Below are 18646 nucleotides of genomic sequence, written 5' to 3' on the forward strand. Positions count from 1 at the left end.
AAATTACTGAGCCTTGCACATGAGGCCCGGCACACCCAACCTAGAGAGGACCAGCCATAGAGTGGAGACTGGTAGTGTGAGCCACAGAGTGGAGTCTAGAAGTGCCTCAGGCCTCTTCTAACCTCAACTGTCCTGTTGATGGTGCCCACAGTTCTAGAACCTTCACCTCTGAGCTACCAATTAAGTTCCTGCCACTCTTGACCCCTTGAGTGTAGAGCCTTCACAGGGACAATCATTCTCATTGTCTGTCCTTAAACCCTCGGGAACAGACTCCAAACACCTCATTTATGTCCCAAGTCTTTTTTTCATTATCCTCAAGGAGCCTGTAAGGTCCTAACCTCAACACTCCCCATCATGTGCAATGACCTTCTGGCACCAACCTGCCAAGACACCTTCACAATCAGGGATTTGAGGATTCAGTAAGAATTGTGGGGAGTGGGAATCTGTGCCCTAACATAATCCAGGGGTCTCAGGTGGAACATTATTTGACTTGCCAAAGGGAGAAGAGTGAGACTGCTAAGGATCTCCCACTTGTCTTCACAGAGACCATGCAGAGAACTCTCTGCAAGGATGAAGGGTGCCTTCACAGCACCCCAAAGAGGGGTGACCAGTAGGAAGGCCCTTGCCTGGTGCTAACCTCTGAAGAAAGACTCTACACACAGTTTTATAATCAGAAACTTACAGTTTATTTTTAATAAACCACTCAACTTTGAGCAGATGACATTACCTCAGTTATGTTCTTTGAAGAAAAACAAAGAAATATGGTAAATTCATGGAAACACTGTGCCTTCCTTTGTCTTCTAACCTTTAGAGGGCAGAAAAATTCTGCCTGACCTTTTCCATCTCCCTGACTTTAATAAAGGACAGTCACTGGAGGCACAAAAAGCAGCTCTCCACAGGTCAAGGGCTGCAGGCTGGGCACAGAATCCCCTGCAGCTCCAGTGGTCAGGGTCCTAAGTAGACGCAAGTGCAATACATGGCACGGCTGCGTGGCAGCTGGGCAGTTAGGAAGCAGCTCTGCATTCCAGAAAATACCCAGGGCATTACTTAGCTACAACTCAGGTCCTTGGATCATGGCGGGTCCATGGAAAGGACAGGAGAGAGATGAAGTCTCCAGACACCAGGATCCTCCATGTGTGAACACAGCTTTCACACCCCACTCACAGCTTCGGCAACAGGCGCTCTCCTTGTTCACAACGAACTCCCCACTGACTGTTCCTGGCTTTGTGTACCACATTCCTAATCTGTTCTCCCACCCACACCACAGTCCCCTCCTTTGTTGGTTGAGGACGACAGGAAGAGAAAACCTGAGATGGGAGAAAGGGGCTCTGGAGCCAGCCACATACCCCAGGACACAAGAGTCACAGCTGTCCTGACTTCAAGGGTGACACAGTTTCACAGCTTACATGGTACCTGGGAATCGCTGACTGGACGTGAACGTATGACTAACAAAGAATTTCTAACAATGGTCACAAATCTCCCTATTAGTTCTAATGGGAGACCAAGGAGATCCTGCTTTCAGCACAGGATAGCTCTGCTGCTCTCTGAGTGAAGAAGCCACACAGAGACCACAGATCTGACTTAAAAGGCCCAGAGATCCAGGTTGGGACAGGTAAAATTCTAAGTAAACCACTGGCTCCTTTGAGCTCAACTATGCCTCAAAAGCTAGCCATTTCATCACTGCCTATTCCTTACAGAACAGGAGTGGAGACTACAGGCCAAGGCATCGCCTAGTCACAGAATTCCACCCAGAGGTGTATCCTCACAGGGGGACAATCAGGTGAGGAGCACATACAGAGCAACCATCAGATATACTCCAGGTGATGTGAAACATGGCCTCTGAGCCTGGACGGCCAGTGCCCCTGAGAGGACCTTGCTGAACTCTGACCACGATATAGTCACCAGGGGAAGATGCAGCAGGACAGTACCAGGTGGAGGACCCTGGTCAGTTACCACCACTGGAACACTGGCACAAAAGAAGGTATCAATATAAAAGAAATTTCATTTGGGGAAAAATTCCTTTCGAAAGTTGAATGTCTATGTTTAAAAGACAAAAGGAAATACTGCGTGGAACCTGCGCTCCTCAGCCTCAGTAGCCAGGCCTGGGTAAGCCTCACTTTGAAGAATAAAGATGAGTCTGTAGACATGCCTCGTCACCAGAAAGATCACCCATGTCAAGAAAATGCCATCATGTCCTGTCTCCTCATTGTCTTCTCACAGAAGGGTCTATGACGGAGGCATGATGTGATGCTGCACTTCACGCCCATCGTGTAAGTCAACTCCTCACCAGCCTTGGCCAAGTCTTCCCTTGGAACTCCAACTGTGGACAGATACATGTGACTCTGGAAATCAGAGGCCACAGAGGCCTTTCTGCAGGACATTCTGTGGCAGGTGGGCGGGAGCAAATGTTATGTTCTAAGTAAAATAGCTAGAGGGGAAACACTCCAATGCCAATTTATTTTTTAAAAGGCTTTTTGTTATTCTATGTTCTTTTTCCTTCTTTTTTGTATAATGGTACAACCTTTGAAAATTACATAAGTTGTAATGATCTAATACTATTAAAAGCCATTCAGAAAAAAACTGCCCCTCCCTCCCAACAACCATCCAGGGGAATTTAAAATCCTGAACAGAAACCAATTCACTATGGCTTCTACCCTGGTGGAAACAAAAAGCAAAAAGATGAGAAGAAAACAGAAATCAACTACGAGGTGTGTTGCCAGTGTTTCTCAGGAGCAGGCCCTGGCTGTGGCCTGGGGCTGTGAAAGTCAGAGCCGCATGCGGTGTGGCAGCTAGATCTCTCAGCTACATCTTCCTCACCCCAGCATGTCCACGTCCTGACCTAGGTGTCATGAAAATCCTTCAGCAGGGTTCTCCTCCGCTGCTCTGCTATGTGCATCTGATTTTCCAAGTCCTGTACCAGGGAAGAAAGATGGAGGTTTGTATGGTCCAGTCAGGATTAAGAAGCAGAGCCAAAGCCAGGCTCACTATATCAGGGTGTTTAGAGGGTTCAAAAGCAGTGCCCTCCCGCTGTGCAGGCCACATGCCACTACTGTCCCCTGTTACCATGCCATTCTGCCCTAGCCTGCAATCCAGAAGCCAGGAGAATTGCAGGCACTTACCCCTCTGTCATAGCTGTCTGCACGTTCCACTTTCCAGGACAAATTTTCTATCTCAGCCTCCAGTTGAGCCTGCTGGTATTCAAACTGTATGGGCAGAGCAGGAAAATCAAAAGGAGAAAAGGTTGTAGCCTGTAGGCAGAGGGATAGCACAGCACCTTAGACCTCAGACCAGCTACAGAAAATGCTAATAATGCTGTGCAAAGCATAGGGTGGTGTTATGCCCTGGGTCAAGAGCTAGAATCCAGGCTAAGGGCTAACCAGGGAATATGGCCAGAGGGGGAAGAATTTAAGCCACCAAAGAGAAATTGTTCCAATATAGAGGGAAATATGTTGCAATACAAATCATTACAAGTATTATCTCCATTCAGAAGACATACCTTTCACATAATCAGCCCTTCCATAAATCTGTAAATCAAGAGTCTTAAGAATATACAAACTAGGGAGCTCTGGTGGCCTAGTGGCAAGAAGCTGCACTGCAATCCCAGAGGTACACGGTTCAAATACAACAGATGCTCTGCTGGAGAAGGAGGAGCAATCTCCTCCTGTATCAGTCAGACCAGATCTGTTTCACTTAATAATTCTACATCTAGGAATTGCACTTAAAGAGATAGAGCTTTATGTTCAAAGATGTGCCTTAATTCTCAGTTATAATCTTGAAAAAACAGAAAATAATGTTCCAAATAATATTTACGCAGCATCTTAAAAAAGTCCCGGTCTTGGTGACAGTTATACATACATATATAAAATGTTATTGTTGTTGTTATGTGCCATCAAGTCGTTTGCGACTCATAGCAACCCTATGTACAACAGCCCTAAACCCTGCTCTATCCTGTGCCAATCGCATTGCCTCTGACACACCCATCCCTATTACCCAAGTCACTGAATCAATCCACCTCATAGAAGGTCTTCCCCTCCTGCGCTGTCCCTCTCCAAGGACCTGTCTCTCCTTACAACATGTCCAAAGTATGTCAGACGAAGCCCCAGAATCCTTGCCTCCAAGGAGTAGCCTGGTTTAACCCTCTCTAGGATGAATCTGTTTGTTTTCTTGGAAGTCCATGGTACATTCAATACTCTTCTCCAGCACCACAGCTCAAAGGCATCAATTCTCCTTCTATCCTCCCTAGTCATTGTCCAACTCTCTGATGAATAACAAGTGATTGCAAAAACCATGGCCTGTATCAGGCGGACCTTAGTCTCCAGAGAGACACCGTTGCTCTTGAGTACTTTAGATAGGTCCCTAAAAGCAGACTTTCCCATCACAATACGTTTTTTTATTTCCTGGCTGCTGGTGCCAAGAGTATTGACCGTGGAGCCGAGCAAACTGAAGCTGTAAACAATCTCAATCTCTTCGCCATCCATCCTGATGCTACTGATTGGTCCAGTGGTGAGAATCTTTGTCTTCTTGACATTGAGCCTCAGTCCATATTGAAGGCTGCAGTCCTTGACCCTCTGCAATAAGTGCATGAGGTCCTCCTCAGTTTCAGCAAGAAGGGTTGTGTCATCCGCATAATGCAGATTGTTGATAGATCTTCCACCAATCCTAACGCCACGCTTCTCCTCATAGAGCCCAGCCTCCCGGATAATCTGCTCTGCATACAGGTTGAAAAGGTATGGAGACAGGACACATACCTGGCATACACCCTTCCCAATTTTGAACCATTCAGTGTTGCCCTGCTCTGTTCTGACGACTGCCTCTTGGTCCAAGTATAGGTTTCGCATTAGCACAAAACATGATAACATATATAACATAATAAAATGTTATACATACAATAATATCAATAGTAATAATTCATAAAGGGATAAAAAATACTAAGAGTGGTCATTTTTGGTGACGATTATGGATGATGCAAATACCTTTTTGTGCTTCCCAACATTTAACCAGTAAAAATGATTTACTTTACAATTGAGGGAAATAGCTCATGTATAAAATGCAGGATTAAGGCTCTTCCTTTTCCTGTGAGCGGCTTCAGGTAATCTGCCAACATGGTTCGCTACTCGCTTGACCCGGAAAACCCCCAAAAATCATGCAAATCAAGAGGCTCAAATCTCCGGGTCCATTTTAAGAACACCCGAAAAACTGCCCAGGCCATCAAGGGTATGCATATCCGGAAAGCCACCAAGTATCTGAAAGATGTCACTTTGCAAAAGCAGTGCAAAAGCCCTTCCGACGATACAACGGTGGAGTTGGTAGATGTGCCCAGGCCAAACAGTGGGGTTGGACACAGGGTCAGTGGCCCAAAAAGAGTGCTGAGTTTTTGCTGCATATGCTTAAAAACGCCAAAAGTAATGCTGAACTTAAGGGTTTAGATGTTGATTCTCTGGTCATTGAGCATATCCAGGTGAACAAAGCTCCAAGATGCGCCGCAGCATGCACAGAGCTCATGGTCGAATTAACCCCTACATGAGCTCCCCCTGCCATACTGAGATGATCCTTACTGAAAAGGAACAGATTGTTCCTAAACCAGAAGAGGAGGTTGCCCAGAAGAAACTGAAGAAACAAAAACTTATGGCTCGAGAATAAATAAGTCATCAAATAAAATTAAAACTTTAAAGCTGAAAAAAATAAAAAAAAAATGCAGGATTAAACCAAGATCAACTTAGAAACTATGTGTCTGAAGTCCTCCCAAAGCTGGACACCTGGCTACCAAGTGACCACAGAACTTTTCAGGCTTCGGAGCCAACTTCACCCTCAGTCACTCTTTAAATATGGTCACTGAGAAATGAAACAGAGTTGAGAACCCAGAAATAAATCCACCCATCTATGAATAACTGACCTTTGACAAATAGATGAAATCTATTAAGTGGGGAAAGGATAACCTCTTTAACAAATGGTGCTGGCACAACTGAGTACCAATTTACAGAAAAATGGAACCAAGATTCATGCCTCATGCCATACAAAAAAAAATGAACTTAAAATAATCAAAGAACTAGGCACAAAATCTCAAACTTTATCAAAGGAAAAGTGGGACAAATCTAGGAGGTCCAATCAATGACATACATGGACAACTGAATATAGCTTAACATGTGAGGATAAACTAGTCGACTGCGATCTCCTGATTTCTCAAAAAAGTAAAAAGAAAACCTACAGACTGGGAAAAAATATTTGGCAATGATATATCTGATGAGGTACTCATCTCTAAAATTACAGAAAACTCCAATATACCAGTAGCAAAAGGTCAAATACCCTAGTCACAAAATGGGCAAAGAATAGGAATGGACATTTCACCAAATAAGACATTGATTCAGATGACCAATAAACACCTGAAGAAATGCCTGCTCAAGACCATTAACTACTGTTATTGTTATGTATTGCCATGTTGAAAGGGACTTATAGCTAACCCTCCAGCGAGTTTTCAGCAGCTGTAAATCATATCAGAGTAGACTGCTGACCTTTCTCCTCAGGGATCTGAACCTCCTATCTCTGGGCTGGCAGCGTTACTCCTTACCACTAAGCCACTGTTGTTGAGTACCATCAAATCAGAAGCAAACCACAGCTGAACCTCCAGTGTGTTTTCAGAGGCAGTAAATGTATGGGAGATTGCCCATCTTTCTCCTGCAGAGGAGCTGGTGGATTTGAACTGTGTGCCTTAGGGACTGTACCAATGTTTCTTACTACCTGGCCACCAGAGCTCTCTACTAACTCACTTCTTGTTATGGACCATAGAATCGGAACTGAGCCATAGCTGAGCCTCTGGCAGGTTTTTAGAGGCAGTTAATTGCACAGGAGGAGAATGCCATCCTTCTCCCATGGAGCAGTGGTAGCCTCCGACTGCTGAGACTACAGCCCAGCTTCTTACTATTAGACCACCAGAGTTCTCTAATAGTTATTAGAGAGATACAAATCAAAACAAGGTATCATCTCATCCTGCCCAGAACAGAAGTAAGGTATCAAACAAGTGCTCAGAAGGATGTGAAGAGATTGGAATGCTCATACACTAATGGTGGGAATATGTAAAATGATACAATCATTATGGAAAACATTTTGGTGCTTCTTAAAAAAGCTGGAAAAAGAAATAACATTTGATCCAGCAATCTCAATAGTTAAGTACGTATCTCTAAAAATGAGAGTTACAACATAAACTGACACCCATGTTTACGGCAACATTATTTATAAAAGCAAAGAACTGGAACAATGCACATTTCCATCAATGGACAAATGGCTAAGGAAACTAAAGTGCACTCACACAATGGAGTACTATGGGTCAGAGAAACAGTATCGACAATTCATGAAATACTGCCCAGAAGAGAGGAATCTAGAACTATTATGCTGAATGACATAAGTTAGTCACAAAAGGATAATTATGGAATAAGACTACTACAAAACACTAAGGAAAAGTTTACACACAAAATCTACTTTGGAGGGTTCAAAGGAATGAGAAGGGAAGGAGAGGAGAATAAAAACAAGTTGGGTAAAGAGAAAGGCAATATACAATAAGGGATTGACACTAATTAATTACATTAATCAATTGTAATTACTGTTAGGAGACAAATCTCTAAGAATAAATGATTTAAAAAAATCAGTATTATTTGTAAACTTTCATTCAAATAAAATTAATAAATTAAAAATAATAAATATTCAGAGGCTGAGGTCAATTTCTCTTATGACAGAAAATGGCAGCACTGAGATTTATTCTGGCTATCTCCACAGTAAGAGTGGACATTTTTGTTTCAATTGTATCCTCCCAATGACATACTTCACTGGGAAAGTCTGCAATCAGGAACCTCTCCCAAAATATTGAGCAACAATGTCACCCTGAGGACTTAGGTGTGCCTGATTCAGACCATGGTCTTTTTAATCACAAGCCATGCATCTGAAAGCTGGATAATGAATAAAGGTGATGGAGGAAGAATTGATGTCTTTTGGCTTGTAGTGTTGGAGAAGAGTGCTGAATATCCCATGGACTAATAAAAGAACAAATATATCTTGGAGAAGAAGGTGCAGCCAGAGTGCTTGTTTTAGAGACAAAGATAATAAAGTTTCATCTCACATAATTCTGGCATGCCACTAGGAGATGCTATTCCCTGGAAAGGGCTATCATGCTTGGAAAGGTGGAGGAGTCACTGAAGGAGCGGAAGACCCTCAACCAGACAGACTGACACTGTGACTGCTGTAATAGGCTTGAGTGTGTCAGAAATTGCTTTCCTGCAAAGCAACACTGAAAGGGCAGCTCTGGGAGCTGCAAAAGCAGAGAAGAGGGGTTGCTCCTTACCAGTTTCTTCCTGGGCCCAGATTCCATGTAGTATGCGTACGGGTATGTATATTGCAAGGTATAGCGACACTGCAAAAAAAGAAGAGGATCGTGTAACTGTAATTCACATAGATCTCACGTGGTGTCTGTAATTCTTCACCAAGCAGGCATGGCTCAGTATGCATGACTGTAAAAAAAAATTAAGTCAAGTCAGAGAGGATGCACTAAGGAAAGACAATGGGATAATTGAAAGAAAACAGACACCACTACCTGACTGTCAGTTTACCTGACTGTGGTGGCTTATGTGTTGTGATGGTGGAAGCTATGACATCAGTATTTGAAATATCAGCTGAATCATCACAGTCAGATTTCAATATAATTTCAAGACTAAGGTAAGATTCAATGTTTACTAATGTAGCAAGAGACAAAATGAGGAGAAACAGCTATAAACATCCATTTATAATTGGAACATGGAATGTATAAAGTATGAATCTAGAAAAATTAGAATAAAAAAATGAAACACAAAAGTATTCTTAAAAAAACCAAAGCACCACAACAAAACCACCACAAAAATGAAATACAATGCATAAAGACCTACATTCTAAACATTAGTGAGCTTAAATGAATTGGTAGGATGTTTTGAATCAGACAGTCACATGATTTACTATGCAAGAATGACAAACTCAAGAGGAATGGTATGGCATTAAATGTCAAAAAAGAAATTTTGGGGGGAATGGAGAAGGGAGAAAAGTGCAACAATGAATGAATGGAAATCCAAAGTCTCTATACATTTTTACTAAAATTAATAAAGAATTTTTTTTAAAAGTGTATTTACAGCATACACACACACACACAATTTTTCAACATCTTTCCTAAAGTACAATGCGGTATCAGCGGTAGAATAACATCAATAACCATACAAGTAAGACCTTTTAAGACAACTATTATTCAAATAGATATATCATGCACTAGAGCCAAAAATGAAGAAATTGAGAATCTCATTCAACTACTTCAGTCTCAAGTTGATAAAAAAATACAATCTAAACACAATGATAATTGATGACTGAAATGCAGGAAGTTGGAAAAAAAAGATGTAGTACCTATTAGTTGAAAAATATGGCCTTGGTGACAGAAATGAGGTTGGAGAATGTATGTATGACAGAATTTTGTACAATAAATGACTTACTGAAAATACTTTTTTTACAAAACAGGAACAGTGACTATAAATGTGGATCTCATGAAACAAAATATACAGGAATAGAAATGACTGCACCTACAGAAACAGACAGTGAGAAAAGCATAATATTATCATTCTAACCAAGGCCAGGGGCTGACTATGGCTATAACCATGACATAATAAGTCATGCAAGTTAAAACTGAAATTGAAGAAAATGAAAATAAGCCCACAAGAACCAAAACACGACCTTGCACCTGAATTTAAAAACCATTTTAAGAATAGACACTGAACACTAAGGACCATACACCAGATGAATTGTGGAATGACATCAAGAATATGGACCATGAAGAAAGCAAAAAAAGTCATTATAAAGATAAGAAGAAAAACAAGACTGAAATGGATACCAGAAGAGCCTCTGAACATTGCACCAGAATGCAGAAAGCCCTAAGCAAAGGGAAGATATACTGAAGTAAAAGAGACGAACTCAAGATTTCAAAGGGGGCAGCTCAAAGAAACAAAGAGAACTACTATAATGAAATGTACGAAGAACTAGAGTTAGAAAATAAAAATAGAAGAACATGGTCAGCATTTTTCAAGCTGAAAGAACTGAAGAACAAATTCAAACCTCGAATTTCAATACTGAAGAATTCTATGAGCAAAATATTGAACAATGCAGGACACATCAAAAGAAGATGGAAGGAATATACAAGAAATCACAGTACCAAAAAGAACTAGCTGATACTGAAACATTTCAGAAAGAAGCATAAGATCAAGAACCAATATTAATCAAAGAAGAAATTCATGTTTCAAAAAACAGATGCGGCCCTGGATATGCTCACAAGTTTATGCTGAGAAATTTAGCAACTGGCTGGAAGATACTCATGACCATTTTAAAAAAGGTCACCGAAAGAATGCAGAAATTAACAATAAAAGCTTGCTGAAGATCATTTAAAAAAAAAGCTGGAGCAATTCATAGAAAGGGAACTACCAGAATTTCAAGCTGGATTCAGAAGCAGCAATGGAACAAATAATAACTAATGTTTGACAGATCTTGGCTAAAAGCAAAGAATACCAGAGAGAGGTTTACTTGTCGTTTACTGACTATGCAAAGGCATTCAACTGTGTGGAATAGATTACAGATAACTTTGCGAAGAACAGGAATTCCCAAACTGTACCCTTGAGAAACCTAGGCGTAGATCAGTCATTTGAACAGCCCAAGAGGCATGCATGGTTTAAAATGAGGAAAGGTATGCATCATAATTGAATTCTTTTTCCATATCTATTAAATTTACATGCTGAGAAAATAATCTGAAAAGCTGGACTACATGATGAAGAATGTGACATCATGATTAGAGAAAGATGCATCAACAACTTATGCAGATGACACAACCGTGCTTACAGAAAGTAAAGAGGACTTAAAATACTTATGAAAAAGATCAAAGAGTAGTCTATATGTATTATACCTCAAGAAAACAAAAATCCTCATGATTGGCCCAAGAGGCAGCATCATGATAGATGGAGAAAAGATAGACGTTGTCAAGGATTTCAATTTGATCTGGTTCTACACTCAATACCCATGAAGTAGTGAAAAAGTCAAAATATGTGTTCCTTTGAACAAATATGCTCTCAAGGATTTTTAAAATGTAAGAGAGCAAAGACGTCAGATTTCTTTAAAGCATGAAAGAGCAATGCTGTCAATTTATTTTTTAATAACTAAATCATTTATTAACTCACTAAACAGAAGCTACAAATCCTATGACAAAAGCAGAGATGCACATATAAAAGCAGCCTGCAGAGTAAGTAAAATAAAGAAGCAGTGCCATCTGGGGAATTTAAAATGGCAAGAGGCACAATAAAAACAACAACAATAAACCTACACCCAAAATTGACCCTCTAGAAAATTAAATCACAACACAAAGCTATCTAAGTCTATGCCTAGGGATATACTCATTTTTAAATATAATTTTCTTGAGAATATACACAAGGAAACATACACCGTTTCAATATTTCTACTGGTATATTTAGTGATACTGATTGAATTTTTCTAATTTTACCATAATTCTCATAATCCTTTTTTTAAAAAAAAGTTACTCTTCTCCATTATTAGCATAAATTCACCGCCCCTTAAAATCCCTTTTGAGTTGATGTTGTCATTTTACTTCCATAGTTAGTTCTGAAAAGAGCTTAATGCTCAAGGTAAACACTTTTTCACTAGTTAAAATAAACTGTTGTTCAAATGTTAATAAACTTTACACAGTAAATAGTAAAAAAAAAGATAAACTTTCATTTTAGGAATATTTTAGGAGTTATTTTGGTTTACAATTTAAAGTTTAAATATTATCTCAGAATGATAGTTTCAGAGTTTGAGCCAATCTTCATCGCTTTAGGGAGTCTGGAATCCATATGAGTTTTATACTCTGTTCTGCATTTTACCCCTTTGATCAGGATTTCGATATGAAATCTTTGGTCAAAATGTTTGGTAGTGGTAGCTAAATATCCAGTTCTTCTGGTTTCTTGCAAAGGAGGCAGTTGTTTACAGAGGACACTGGACACAATTAGAATTCCTTATCTTTCTGTTCTTGACTCTGTTTTCCTATACTGTTTCAGGCAGACAGAGATCAATTAATTAATTAATTAATGCTGTCCATTTAAAGGCCTGATCCAAGCCATGATAATTTTAATTTCTTTGTGTACATATGAAACTTGGACAATGAATAAAAAAGATTAAAACAAAGTCTTTGGACCTTTGAGTCATTATGAGAAAAACACTGAACACACTATGGACTAGTGCCAAAAGAACAAACAAATATCTGTCTTGAAGGAAGTACAACTTAGAGGCAAAAATGGTGAAACTTTGGAAAGGTGGAGGGAAAGAGGAAGACCTTCAACAAGATGTATTGACAGTGACATTAACAGAGCTGCACGGCAGAGATTGTGAGGATGATACAGAATAGAGGTTAAGGTCTCCACAGGTTCTTCATACAGTCATCATGATGAGTGTCACAGTTGACTCAATGTCATTTAACAAGAACATAGGCTGGTCCTGAATAAAATTCGGTCATGTTAAAGATGATGAGCTAGGGGAAAGACAAAAGCAAAAATGAAATAAAATAGCCACAGAACACTCTTTTGAAAAACTGCAATTACCAGCAGCTGTCTCAGTGGTTCTTCCCTCTCAAGTTGAGCTCAACCCTAGATCAACATTTGTCCTGTTTTCTTGTGGGTGAGGCATGAATAGAGATAAAAAAGAAGTAAAGGGCTCTTAGATTTTCCTGCATTTCCTTCCCTGAGGGAAGAGAAAACTGCAGAGTTATTTTCTTCTGGGAAATCCCCCATATATACAGCAGAGGGCTGGTCCTTAGTGATGTGATCCAAGTAAAGGTAGACTCATAACCAGGAACACATAGGGCTGTCAAGCAGCCAGAACACCCTCCTTGGAGGTCTGGGCTTGACAGGACCAGGAATTCAGTGGAGGGTGGTAGAATGTTGTGCTTCATACCTTGGCTAAGAGCTTGGCAGCATTCTGTAGGTACTGCCAGTCAATCCATGTCCCCAAGTTGTTCATGACCCTCTCCTGAATCTTCTCATGAATTCTCTGATATGTCTGTGCCTCCAGCTGCAAACTTTTGTTGTGGTTTTCCCACTGCAGGATAAAAGACAAAGATTAAAAACTTGTAGAGTGCAGGTTCACACAACAGATTAGCACAGATCTAACTATCTCCGAGGGCTGCTGCCTTCCTGCCTGATCATTCCTCTGGGCAATAGAATTCTGTTACTAAGGACTAAGCAAAGTTAGACATCCACCTTTTTACTGTGTTTAGAAAGTGTATGCTCTTTGGGCTTCTGAAGGGTTTTGCTAGAAGGAAATGCCCCCTCAATTTATGGTACAGGATAGAAAACTATCTGATAATCTATCTTCCAACCATGGTTAGCACCAGGTCCTTCCTTGCTAGTTTTGACTATCCTGGACAGGCTGAAAGCCTGATTTAAGGAAGCAGCACCTTAGTTTATTGTGGGAACCCTGGGTACCAGTCACTATGAATCCCAGCCCACTGGTCAGCTGGAGTAGCCCAAGCTAGAGGAGCAATTGCAGGAGAGGAAACCTACTCTCTCAAAGTAGAACAAATATTTCTTGAGGGCCTCCCTGGCCTGAGCCTGCTGGCTCTGGTTGACGATGTCAGGATTCTCCTTGTACCGACTGCACTCGTAGTATTCACTGCCATGGGTCTTCCAATCTCCTAGACACATCCAGCAGAAGTCTGCGCAGAACAAAGCATCATTTACTGTAATACCTTAGGATTACTTGTATAGGTGGTAGAACTATATAACAAGGTAAGGGATGGGGAGATTGATTGTGGAGAACACTGGGACTTGTCAGGCACTTACAAACGTGGTCCCTATTATAGGGGTGTGACTTTTTCAATCCTCTTTAAACTGTGTGCCATATTCATAGATTTAAATATATTTCCCTCCAAACATACATGCACAGAGTGAAGACTCCATAAAAAGAAATCTATTGCTATTTATGGTCTGTCTTTAGTCTACACTGCTCTTGTCTAAGACGGTGCCATGCTGACCTGCTTTTACAAGTTTCTTGGGAGAGCAAATAAATACCATTAGCAAGGACATATTTTTATGGCCTCCTGGTCACTGTTAAGCAGCTGTGTAGGACATATAATTGAATACATTCTCTACTTGGAAGAAATGTGTTTCTTCACTTGGTCTGGCAAAAACAAAGATTCTATTTGTGCTTGACCTGTTTCTGACTGTGATATAAAAAGGATAAATCAAAGCTTTCTGAAAACTTTATAAACTCTCAAAGAAAACAAACCGTTTTATTACCACTAGCAAAACAATGTACAACCTGCTTTAACAAGCTGTAAAGTAAGTAGCAAGATATGGCCATGCTACTTACCTGTCTTGGCAAAAAGAACTTTTAAAATGTACATTAAAATCTTTGAGATGACTGAAGAATCATGAAGCTCTAAAGTAATACCAAACCTGGCTTCTGACTATGGGCCTTCAGCAGAACAGCAGTGAGATTATGAAAAAAAAAAATGAATGAATGAATGACTTAACAACAACAACAAAAAGAGCTGTTTTATGGCACATTACGGCTGTAAGTGCCTAGGGCCCTCTATGTTTTGTCATGTCTCTATAGGAGTACTCACTAAACCAGCAATGGAGACCCCAAACCCACGAAACATAGAGTGTGACACTGGGCCTTGAGCACCACACCTGGGACTCACCGTGTTTACACTTGGAGCATTGCTGTCAGAGGAAAACAGAAAAGAACATGTTAATGACACGCTGATCGAAGGCTACACACACACATGCAGAATGTACAGGCATGTGTACTCACCATGTGATTGCAGCCTCCGTTCTTCTCAATGCAGATGTTACACTTGGGACACTGAGGAGACAGAAGGGCGCCATTAGGCTCACACACGATCAGGCTGGTTCTAAGACAAATTACACAAAGCTCCTGGCACCCGTGCCCAGTAGCTCATCGTGCGAGCACCTCTGGGGGAGGACCATCTCACTTAAATGTGGCAGGTCGCTGAGGCTGGAACAGTAATTCAAGGAAATGAGGTCAGCAAGTTTGGCTTTGAAACACTCGAAGCACTAGCTGAGCCCTGCTAAGTCTTCCAACATCTGTCCCTGCCCAAAGTCACTCAGATTAAGCACAGGTCTAGTGAGTAGAAAGCCTCCCTACTTGGGAAAACTGCCAAAGAAAGTACAAGAGCTCCACTCTTAATTGAGTCTTGGTCAGCTTGCCTGGACTTCTACTCCAAAAGATAGGAAGAAAACAGCCTGGAAAGCTTGCTCTCATTTGAGAGACATTAGCCACTTCAGGCAGTGATGCAAAGACCAGCCTGATGTCATACTCTCCTACTGTCATCAGGACAATTATGTTTAGTAATTCTCCATCATCATGGTACTCCATACAGAAATGCCTTGGATCAAGTAACTCATTTCACTAGAAATGAATGGAAGCAATGGCCTATGCTAATGGTTTTCACCAGTTTTAACACTTTCTCTATTACCCTGAAGCAGTTAGCTTGACAGAACAATGCAATAGCCTTGTGAAAGACCTAATTATGATTCTAACTAGGTGCAGATAACTTGCTGAGTTGGGGCAATGTTCTACAGCAGGCAACAGATACTTGAAACTAGCATTCAAAATTTTCCCCACAGCCAGGATTCATGGGTCTAGGAATCAAGGTATGGACATGGGAGTGGCCCCACTCATTGTTACCTGCAAACTTTCTGCCTCCTATCCCCAAGACTCTATGTTGTGCAGGTCTTGATGTCTTAGTTCTAAAGGGAGAAAGGCCTCCACCAGGAGACAATACTGATTCCACTGAACTGCAAGTTAAAAATGGCACTTGGCCACTTTGGACTCACGCCTCTAGATCAACAGGAAAAGAAAGGAGTTACTCTACAGGCTAGTGTGACTTGTCAGGATTAAGGGAAAACAGAACTGATTTTACATAAAGGAGGTAAAGAAGAGTATGTCTGGAATACAGGAGATTGTATAGGACATCTCTTAGTACATCTGTGCTCTGTAATTAAAATTAATTGAAAACTACTGCAACTCAACAGGACTACTAATAAATTAAACCCTCAAGAACAGAGGTTTGGGTCATATGTCAAGAACCACAAACAGCTGAGGCATTTGCTGAGAGAAAAGGGTATAAAGAATGGGTGGTAGAAGGTGGCAATCCTAAATACCTGGCCTGTTGCAGAATCAAGGACTGTAATTATTAGAATTTCTTCTTTGTTTTGTTATACATGTATATGCATAAGTATGCATGTACATGAGAATGAGAAAGCAAGTACTTTTGTGTTCCTCCCTCCCTTATTCCATTACTTACACAAGGTAAGATGGAAAAGTGGCATGTGTTTTTTCAGTTGTATGCATGTTAGCTATATAACTATATAATGTTTGGTACAAACTTGCCTTTATAACTATCTTCATTCAGAGAGTGTGTATGCTTTAAGATGACAAGCAAAAGGCACCAACAAGGGACAACTGCACTGTTAAGGTTCTGTGTCAGCTTGGCCAGGCCATGCCTCTCAGTGGGTTAGCAGATATTATGCATTGACCCCAGTATTCTGTGATCTGACATGAGCTGTCAATCACATACAAAGGAGTTTCCTTGCAGAGTGTGGTATACATGCAACATTAATGGCCATTTCAGCCAAGTTCACTCTCTCTCAAAACTGCATTTAACTTTTCTGACTTTTGGTTTCTAAAACATGAGCCAAACAGCCTGATGCTTAACCTGCAGATTGTGGGATTTGCTACCTTCCAACCTATGTGCTAGTAGCCTTCTTCCTAATTGGACACTTTTGGGTTTGTCAGACCCTGAAATCACACGAGTCAGGAGAGGCCTCCAGCATGATGCCTGACTCACAGATTAGGAACTTGCCAGGTTCTACAACTACATGTGTTATTTCTTGAAAATAAATCTCTTTACATACATTTTTCTGCTTTTGCTTTACTAGAGAACCTAGATTAAGAAAATGATGTCATGGTCACAGCTGTACTGATGAGTGCACCGACTACGCACATGGTAGAACAACTGGATTCTTCGTTGTCCAGGACTCACGAGACCACAAGCCTTACTTCTCATAGGAAGCTTCAGCATACGAACTGGGCAGGCCTGGGCTTCCATTCCATTCCATTGCTATTTATCACCTGTGACTATTATCTATCTACCTGATTCCCAAGGATGTTAAATCCTAGCAGGCATTCAATAGACTAGCTTTTCTTTGCTTAATGCTTCTTTGCATCAACCTTTTCCACATATTTCAATGTTTTGTTAAAATATATGCACCCAAATCTAAATTCTGCTACAATAAACCTCCACAAATCCTGCCAAGTGGAGGGAAAGATTGGCAGTTTCCAGCAAGGGCACCAGGCCCTGAGGGTCCTGCAGTCAGGTGGTACATCTCCTGGGCAAGGCCGTGGGCAGCTCTAAGGGCAGATCCATGACAGGTAAGATACGGTCCTTACATCTTTAGTGTGAGCACTAATGTAGTTGGCCGTTTCAGAGTCGTCTGCACACTTCGTGAGCCATTTCCGGATTGTGGCGCAGTCTGTGGGGGCGTGATACATCTGACGACACTTGAAACTTAAAATCAGAAAAGAAAAACATTCAAATACTTAGTCAGGTCAGGGTCTCATGTTTTCAATTTTCTTTGGCCAAGAACTGATCTTGAACTAGAGTTGTTCAAAGACAGAGGCAGGTTTTTGAGACCTTTACTTACCTAGAATTACATGGAAATATTATGTGAATTTCTCTCAAATAAAAGGTTTCTACTTTAAATATCTTGTGTCATGTCAATGCTTCTAGAAAAGATGTCCAACACAGAACTCAACCTTTCATGGGGCATGGTATGGTGCTCTATGAAGGATGCCATGGCTCAGATCCTAAGTCAAGCCTGGAATCTACTTCTCACCTGCCAGCCACACATGCACACATCAGAATCTGTGCAATAAGGGGCCATAATATACTTGATCACCTTGAAATTTAGCCTATGGAGTCAATCTTTTATGCTTTTAATTTCCTTTATAACCAAGTCACCAGAACTCCAGATAATAAGGGCCTTTAAACATATAAACACATCCAGGGACAGGAATACATAATGTAGGACATGAAGGATGGAAAAGAAATATATCAGTGACTCTTAACCTTTGGTAGGCCATGCATGTACTCCCTCAATATCTTAAAAGGCTGACACATGTATACCCATACACACATTTCCATGTAGTTTCTCAGGAATCCTACCAGAATCTTCCAGGGAGGCAAGATTAGGACAACGTATCTTGACCTAAACCATGACTGTCTTTAGTCATGATTTAGTCTTGATTTCTTCAAATATAAAACAAAGGTAACAAAAGTTAAAATCCTCCATCAACATGATAACATAGTTAAAGGGACTAGGATAACGCCTATCACCTGGGAAGCCTTCAGTTAAAACCTTAGCAATTCTCAACATACTGACTGACTGGATGGGTTAAATTAACATGAACCATTCAGCTAGTTCCTTCTGTAAAAGGATTATCCTAGCTCCTAAATACTGAAAACAGAAAGAGCAAAGATAAATTAAATGGATCTAATTTTAGTCAACAGGCATTCATCAATCTCCCA

General features: G+C 40.8%; 1 protein-coding gene across 1 annotated transcript in view; it reads right to left on the bottom strand.

The window, feature by feature from the left end:
- Window positions 1-2500: 2500 nt before the first annotated feature.
- Window positions 2501-18646, bottom strand: part of ARIH2 (ariadne RBR E3 ubiquitin protein ligase 2) — a 62614-nt gene continuing 46468 nt past the window's right edge. Inside the window, exons 9-16 of the mRNA XM_006892927.1 lie at window positions 17509-17626; window positions 14848-14898; window positions 14735-14756; window positions 13593-13744; window positions 12985-13128; window positions 8330-8398; window positions 3120-3203; window positions 2501-2911 (exon numbers count right to left, since the gene is read on the bottom strand). Of these exons, the coding sequence (XP_006892989.1) occupies window positions 2840-2911; window positions 3120-3203; window positions 8330-8398; window positions 12985-13128; window positions 13593-13744; window positions 14735-14756; window positions 14848-14898; window positions 17509-17626 (712 nt within the window). The 3' untranslated portion in view covers window positions 2501-2839. The remainder of the gene's footprint in view (window positions 2912-3119; window positions 3204-8329; window positions 8399-12984; window positions 13129-13592; window positions 13745-14734; window positions 14757-14847; window positions 14899-17508; window positions 17627-18646) is intronic.

The sequence above is a fragment of the Elephantulus edwardii genome, unplaced genomic scaffold (assembly GCF_000299155.1).
Source record: "Elephantulus edwardii isolate Elephantulus edwardi_28Jun2011 unplaced genomic scaffold, EleEdw1.0 scaffold00121, whole genome shotgun sequence".
NCBI lineage: Eukaryota > Metazoa > Chordata > Mammalia > Macroscelidea > Macroscelididae > Elephantulus > Elephantulus edwardii.